Source organism: Biomphalaria glabrata, chromosome 18 (genome assembly GCF_947242115.1).
Source record: "Biomphalaria glabrata chromosome 18, xgBioGlab47.1, whole genome shotgun sequence".
NCBI classification, from domain to species: domain Eukaryota; kingdom Metazoa; phylum Mollusca; class Gastropoda; family Planorbidae; genus Biomphalaria; species Biomphalaria glabrata.
In genome coordinates, this window is record NC_074728.1 from 6,212,708 (window position 1) to 6,220,815 (window position 8,108).

The 8,108-nt window shown below is 33.3% G+C and overlaps 1 protein-coding gene across 23 annotated transcripts in view; it reads left to right on the top strand.

The window, feature by feature from the left end:
• The window catches only part of LOC106079313 (protein couch potato-like), a 324,431-nt gene that overhangs the window by 307,843 nt on the left and 8,480 nt on the right, over positions 1-8,108 (top strand). For 13 of the 23 annotated variants that reach the window (XM_056016890.1, XM_056016891.1, XM_056016889.1 and 10 more), the window contains 6 exons: positions 352-390; positions 923-970; positions 4,474-4,521; positions 5,894-6,018; positions 7,117-7,186; positions 7,543-7,653. In XM_056016890.1, coding sequence (XP_055872865.1) covers positions 352-390; positions 923-970; positions 4,474-4,521; positions 5,894-6,018; positions 7,117-7,186; positions 7,543-7,653 — 441 coding nt within the window. The remainder of the gene's footprint in view (positions 1-351; positions 391-922; positions 971-4,473; positions 4,522-5,893; positions 6,019-7,116; positions 7,187-7,542; positions 7,654-8,108) is intronic. The other 10 variants (XM_056016896.1, XM_056016900.1, XM_056016903.1 and 7 more) reach the window with 3 other exon arrangements.

The window sequence follows — 8,108 nt, forward strand, 5'->3', positions numbered from 1 at the left end:
TGAAGATTCTAGTTAGATTAGCACCAGTAACACCTATATTTATTTATTTATTTTTTTTAAAGAATCTTTTAAAGCGGAAAGAAGTTTTTATTCTATTAATTTGTGTAGCTTGTAGTTAAATGGATCTAGACTAGTTACATGTAGATCTAGATCTATATATCCTTTGTATATCTCCCACCAATTTTCATCTACTATGTTGAAACGTGTAGAATAGACCTCGTTCACTTTATGTTCTTTTCTTTCTGGTCATACAATCTGTATCTCTATGTATTTTTAACGTCAATCTTGTATGAACCTTAATACCGACAATGTATATCTATATTTTTTCTGTCATTCACTACATTTTAATAGGATGACTGGAGTTTGTCCAATGGAAATTACTTCAAAATGGTACTTACTTTTTTTTTATTATTATCTCTTGTCTCTAGTCAAATTTTTTCATGTGATCAAATTTATTTCTTTGAAAAGAAACCAAAAAAAAAAATTACTATGTTTTAAAATGTTATTTATTACCCTGTATGTTAAAAAGTCAATGATATACAGGTCCAATGAGTAGGATATGTTAAGAAACTTAAGAGTTGTTAAATCATTCAGTAATAGCAAACAGTAATTGAACAGTAATATAAAGTGAACATTTTATACATTTCAATTTAATCAATTAACAATAATTTACATAAGTTTTAACAAAAGGACAACCTTTGGTCATCCGATTACATAATCTAATTATTCCTCACTAGCTTTACAAAAATAAACATTAACTGAAAACTTTACATATTTGTACTTGATATTTGAAACAATGAGCCTTCTGTAAATCTTTGACTGACTTGTAAATTAATTTATATAGAGATTTACTAGTTAAGAAATATTCTGATCAGGGCTCAGCATAATAAACCTTTACATATATTTATCTATTTTTTTTTAGCCTACACTTACATACTCCTGGCATCATCCATGTATGACGTCTAGTCCTGTAAGTATCTTTTTTTTTTTCCTTTTCTTAAAATAAAAAATAGCTGAATCAGTGTTAAGGCATTTCTAGGAATAGACGCATGCAGTGCCAGATTTAAGAAAGGGCAGGCGCGGCTACAGCACCGGGCGCTCCACAAGAAAGGGGCCTCCACAAAAGAGGTAAAAATATATCAGACTTTTGAGGGGTCAGAAACTACTTTATTTTTTAACTAACATTTTTTTCTCCTTTTTATGGCTGGCAAAAATGTTGTTATTTAGAAGTGTTTGCTTGTAGCATGCTTGGAAAAGTAAATACAGCCCTTGATTTAGGACCTTCTACCAAGGGCCCTACCCTCCAAAAACTAAAAAAATATACACTTGAAATTAAAATTTAAAAGAAAAATGAGATTAAATGTACAAGAACTCTGTTTCTTTCTTCTAAAATAAAGCATGCTTTTCAGATCTAAGTATTTTTATTCATAATTGGATCTTTATTAAAGCTTTCAAAAAAATTGTGGGGGCCTCCACAAAAATCCATCCCTGGATACATGCGTTCAATAATGTGTGGAAATGAAAGTTTGTTAGAAAATAATTAGTATTTGGTGCATTCTTCTTCTGTGTTCTCATCTTTATGTTGGTTGGCTCAGATTAACTTTGCAACGGTACCCAGATCACGCAGCCAGTAGCGGCCTTAGGGGGTGGCAAGTGGGGAAACCGCGATAGGAGATTCCCTTGTCACCGTCAGGTTCGAAAACCAGACCAGTTCTCATAAACTGGACTTGTTGCTCAATATTTCCTGGCATCTATATGATACCAATTATATTGAATTACCATGGAAGCTCTTAACATGACATTTTTGGTTTCGAAAATACCGTTCAGTTTCGGTAAAGACAGTATCCCATGACCTGTACATTCCAAGCGGCTATCACTGTTTAACAGTGGCATAAAAAATAAAAGTCGTAGCCGGAAGCAACCAATCAAAAGAGTCTATTTCGTAAATAAAGCGTCACACAGTACTGTTATGTCGCACAGTACTGTTATGTCACACAGTACTGTTATGTCACACAGTACTGTTATGTCGCATTAATGTATAAAACGAATGTGTACGTATAGACTTAACTGTTACTTTAGTTCACCATAGAAAACAAAGGGACGACGTTGTTTGGAAGGATTCCTTATTTTGTACTGTGGCCTAGCTCCTAAAGTTATTACAGCCAATCAGCATCCAGAAAGTTTGACGATGACGTTTCATTTCTTCCCCAATAGGCTACTGTGCATATACACCGGGTGTCCGTGTGAAAACCTGTGTTTTCATTAGAAAGTCGGATATGCGAAAGTAAATAACCACTGCAACCATCCATACTTATAAGTATGTGTCAGCGTGGTTGGATTAAGCTCTGAGAATGTCGAATGGTAACACAATGAATAACTTGATAGTACAACAAATTAGAAAAGAAAAACTGCATTGACGCACAGTCTTAGCAAGAATTCTAGCGATCGTTCAGAATTCTGCCAAAAAAAAAAAAAAAAGACAGCGCATTTCGTAGGAGAACAGTGAAACGGTCAGTTATTAGGCTTGATTGATAAGCTTAACGAATTCGACCCAACCATGCAGAAAGAACATCTTCGGCAAATTAAGAACGCCAAGGCTCACAACCAGTACCTCGGATATAGGAGTCAATACGAGCTTATTTTCCCGTCATCCTTGACTGCACGCTTGATGTTAGCCACAAAGAGCAGATCTCTTTTACAGAGCGTTTTGTGGACGTATCAGATCCAGAAGGTGGAGAACACTTTGATATATTCAGAGTTCATAGGTCAATATAGTACAGTATAGTACTTAGGTAGAATGTTTTGTAACAAAAATAAGGCCTTCATCGTTAGAGACGGACGATTCCGTTAGCGTGACATAGTGCGATATATATAGTCTTCCCGTGTGACTCAGGGCCCCGCATATGACATTCGCCAAGTGCCCCGCGCTCTGCTAAGGCCGACTCTGCACGCAGCTCTCCACATAATTTTTCTTCTTTTTGGGCTAGAGTCTTCGTGCCTTTTAGTTTAGTATGCATCTTTGTAGGGGATGATCAGCATTCTCTGGTGACACTCCACAAGGGCAAATTTTACCTTGTCCCTCTATTTGAAGCTTCCAGAACAATTAATATCTTTTTCTGTTCTGTCATGTGTGGAAATGATTTCTCAACTTTACCTTGTATTTACTTCTCACTTCAGAAGCTGTCATTTATAATCGTGACACGAGTCAAATGACTCTTCTGTAGATTTAACAATGAGCATCAATTATATGCTATATACTGTATATAGTTCAGTGTTTAATGCATCACTTATGTTTGCTTTGATTGTATATTATATATATGTGTTTAGAGATTAGCACATCACATATTTCACATTAACATGAATATTAAACAAACTTACCTAATCTATATTTTCTTTATTTTTAATATTATATATGAAGATCCTATTGTTTGGTAGAGAAGTCGATCAGAAAACTCAGAAATTTGTGGCTATGTGGTGATTAAAATGAGATGACTAATTTCTCATATATTATTATTTTTTTAGGGATTATAATAATTTTACTGTCGCTGACAAAATTATTTTATTATTTCATTTTTTTTTTATAACAATGAGCTAATAGTCAATTTCTGGCACTATTGTAATCAAGATTCATAAAATGGAAAAAAATTATTGCAAAAAAAAATATTAACAATAGAAGTGTCTAGACTTTTGTAATGTTAAAATGTTTGTAAATCCTTCCCTGTAAAAGAAAAGTCTCAATCAGGCTCAATCAATTGCAACTTAACATTCATGACCAAATGAATGGGAAGTGATTTCTCTGGAAGGTTTGAAGAATTAAACCCCTTTTAGTGTACGTTTGAATAAAATGAATGCTAAAAAATAATAAAATAAGTGATGTATGTTTTAGATGCTTTTCCCATCTCATTGTACAAGCATCAATTATTTTGTGACTTCTTGTCGTAGAATAAATAGTATAATTAGGCCTACTGGCCATAATCTTTCAGATTGCCTTCAACTCCTGATAAGTATAGGATGGTGTACTTTGTTTCAATGTATTTTTTGTTTTTGCTATTTAGATCGAGTTAAAATAAATTTAACACCAAATTAAATAACACAAAGTCATAAGTTCATCCCATAAAATAGATTCATTGTTTAAAGTTTGATGTTGTTGTGTTGGGGTGGGGGGTGGGGGGTGGGGATAACTAATTGTTTTTTGATAATTTTAAAAGGGTTTGACAGTTTTACACATGAACTATTATCTCTGTGCTTTGCATTGTCATTATGATAGTCAAGAGCTCCTATCCCATTTATCCTGCTTGAGATTTGGCTGGGATGTCTTCATTTTAGAAGGAGCTTCTGAAAATGACTAGTGCGATACAAGACTTATGACTTTGTGACAAACTTATTGTTGTGTGTTTGTGTTTTTAGCAATATCGCTTATTTTAAATAGGCCAGTTTTGTATTCTATATTGTGTTTCTTTCTTTCTTCAACAGGTCATGTACTGTTCACCTACTTCCTCTCCTGAAAATGCCGCATTAACTGTTAGTTATTGTTCTATTTATTGACATCATTGAGTTATTAGGCTATAAGCTTTACTGTAGAAGTAGGGTCCTCCGTCTTCTGAATTATGTTAACTGCTATTTAATTAATATAATTAAAGATTAATGGTATAGCCTTTGCATATCTTATCTTATATAATACAGACGTTACTTAAAAAAAGAAGACATCTATACATCATCTTCTCTAGACATCTAACTCTAAACCTACCTACAAGAAATGATTAGATTCTAATTCGTGCTTAACTTCATTATAAAAAAAAACATATACTTATTAATAATTTATTTTCAGTTGATGAATTTATCTGATAATCTAGAGACTATATTCATATGCCATTTGAATTTGATAAAGTTTGAAATCTAGAAACTATACAGAATTACTAATAGAGATCTTAAATGTTAATGTCTATCTAGTGGGAATATTTAAAGTAGATCTCTTTAAATTTAACAAAAATAAATGCAGGAATTTTATTAAGAGATCTTCTCAGTGTAAGAATATTTTTGAATTGATAAATATATAATCTGTCCTGTACAGTTTAACAAGCTATTGACATAACCTTTAAACCTCACTTACCCTTATATGCTATTGACAAATTAAATAGGATTGTTATATAAATGGCTGATTTGCTCTGTACTCATGCATGTCGTGATATATTAATCTACTATTTCTAGTGTTACACAATTTATTTTTAATACAGTTCTTTCAACAAATCAAGGCCAGACTAACTGCTGAACTTTTATTATTGTATTTATCACTCTATAAATGATACAGTTTTTATGGTTGCCTTGTGGTATTCATTTGTCCTTATACTTATTAAAAATAGTCTTATTATACTTTTTTGATTTTGGTTTATTAACTTTCTTAATCTTGTTAATAGTTTGAAGTGGGTAAAAGAGTGTATCGAATCATGTTTTTTGGAAACCTAAGCATCTATACTTTCTAAAAATTATGACTAAGACTATGTCTCTGCTAAGACTATAAGACCATTTCTTACTTGATAGCTAATCTTAAAAAAAAAATTTAAGATGCACAATGGCTGAGTGAAAAATACTTGGCTTCTGAACCAGGTTTCCTGGGTTCGAATCTCATGAAGACTGGGATTTTGAATTTTGGGATATTTAGGGCGCCTCTGAGTCCACCCAATCTTAATGTGTACTTACAATAGTTGGGCAAAAGTAAAGACGGTTGGTCGTTATGCTGGCCACAGAAACAGATCACCTTTACATCATCAGACCTATCCTATAGATTTCAAGATCTGAAAGGGGAACTTTAAAACCATTCAGCAATTGCTTTTTTTTTTTCATTGTTGAATAAGATGATGTACTTCTACTTTAGTTTTCTTGTTTGTTTTCTCAGATTCCAACCTGTATACCCACCTCTACGACCACAGGTCTTTCACTTGCCTCGCCATGTTCTACATTATTTGTTGCCAATTTGGGTCAGTTCAGTTCGGAACAGGAACTCAAAGATTTATTTAGCAGGTCAGTCAAACATGATACGTTTACTTGTCTTTTTAGTAGTCAAGTAGTCACAGTTCATTTAAAACCAGTAATAGAAAGATTATTGATGTATATTATTTTCTCAAGAAGTTTCATTTCTTTGCTGTCGGTAAGAAATTAGAGGGATACAATTCATTCTTAGCGATTAGAAATATTTCCATGAACTATAGAAAAACCTGGGGGCTGAGTGGTAAAGTGCTTGACTTGTGAACCTAAGGTTCTGAAGCTCAAATCCTGGTGAAGTCTATGGGATTTTGAATATTGGTATTTTAGGGCATTCTTTTGTCTACTCTAATGGTAGCCTGATAGACATTGGGGAAGTAAAGGCAGTTGAGCTTTACATCTTCTGCCCCCATAGATTGAATGGTCTGAAGGGGGCACTAATACCATTCTCTTTTTTTTTTTTTACTGAAGAAAAACCTCTTCATCCAGTGTCTAAAAGACTCCCAATAACTGCTTTAATTGATTACATTAACAGTGTTTCCCAAAGTGTGTTCCTCGGAACCCTAGTGTTCCACAAACTACTGAAATAATTAACTAGTATGCTACCAGATCAATCAATCTCTCTAAAACATAAGCAAAGTGTTCTGCTAAATACTCAGAATGAGAGAAGTGTTACCTTAAGAAAAAAGTTTGGGAAACACTGGACTACAACTTTGAGGAATATTAAGTCCTTGCCTCTTCCTTCTAAGATCCCACTTGCATTTCAAGGAGCTTTTTATTTCTACTTAGCACCACCACTGCCACAGCTTTTCTTACACCAACAAGAGGGCTTGGAAGCAAATGTAAATGTACTGGAAGCCCTTTTAATAGTTCTCCAGGTTCACCTACTGATGTAATTTTCTTGATTGCTAACTTTAAGGGTGAAAAAATTAAGTCCAGAGAGCTGAAATGTTATGTTGTTGGACCACCACTACATGAAACCAACTAATTATAAGTCTAACATAAATATCAAAGTTACACCATATCCTTTCACATACAAAATGTCCCATCGCATGGATTATTATGATGTTGATGTTATGTGCCTGCAGGTAATAACATATAAGCCAATTAACATAATTTTTTTGTATCCTATCCCAGCTTTCAGGGGTTTGTTCGACTCAGAATGCACAACAAAGGTGGTTCACCAGTCGCTTTTGTAGAGTTTCAGGTATATAATCTGCCTTGTAATCGTTTATTATTTATACAAAGATGTCTATCAACTCTGTCTCAACTCAGATCAAGTTGAAACTTTGCACAATTATTCATTGGCTTAGATAAGACATGAATCAATTTAAAGAAAAAATTTAACCAATTAGTCAATTACTGGTTATTAATTGTTGTGCTTGATATTGAATAAGGGAAATAACTTGTGCAGAGTTCTTCCCCTTAGATAAGCTTTCTTTTTTTTTTTTTTAATGATTTTTTAAATATTTTGCTTGTTTTATTAGTCATGAAGCAACCTAATGCAAATTATAGCATCTGATTCACATTCTTTGCTAATAGGATCTTTGCAATAAATTTCAGGATGTCAGGCAGGCACAAGAGGCAATGACAAGGCTCCAAGGATTCGTCTTACTTTCATCAGATCGTGGCGGCATCAGGATTGAGTATGCTAAGAACAAGATGGGGGAAGTTGTAAGTTAAATTGTTGAATCTTTGTCTTGTCATCCTTCCTTGCACAATGTGCAAAAAACTATTTAAAAATCCTTTCTAAATGTTTGTTTGGTCTGCGATTTAAAAAAATGCAACATTCTTTTAAAGTTGCAGGTGGCAAAATTATTGCATTTTTTTCTTGAAGAAAAAAGTTGTATTGTAAATCCTATTGCAAACCCAGGTGTGACCCAAATATTTTGTCACATCGGAAGCAGGCTAAGCCATTATTTACCAGGGTATATTTTTTAATCTTTTTTTTTTGTCACTTGTATTTGTCATCTGCAATAGCTTTTCTTGATTCTTAAATGTATGTTGTCGCTTCAGTCGAGGTTCTCATAAAGACAATATATAACAGAGAAACAATGTTGTATTTGGTAGTATATTAATCTGCAGTACTACTATATAAAACCTGCTGTTTGTAAAAGTCTAACCTTTCA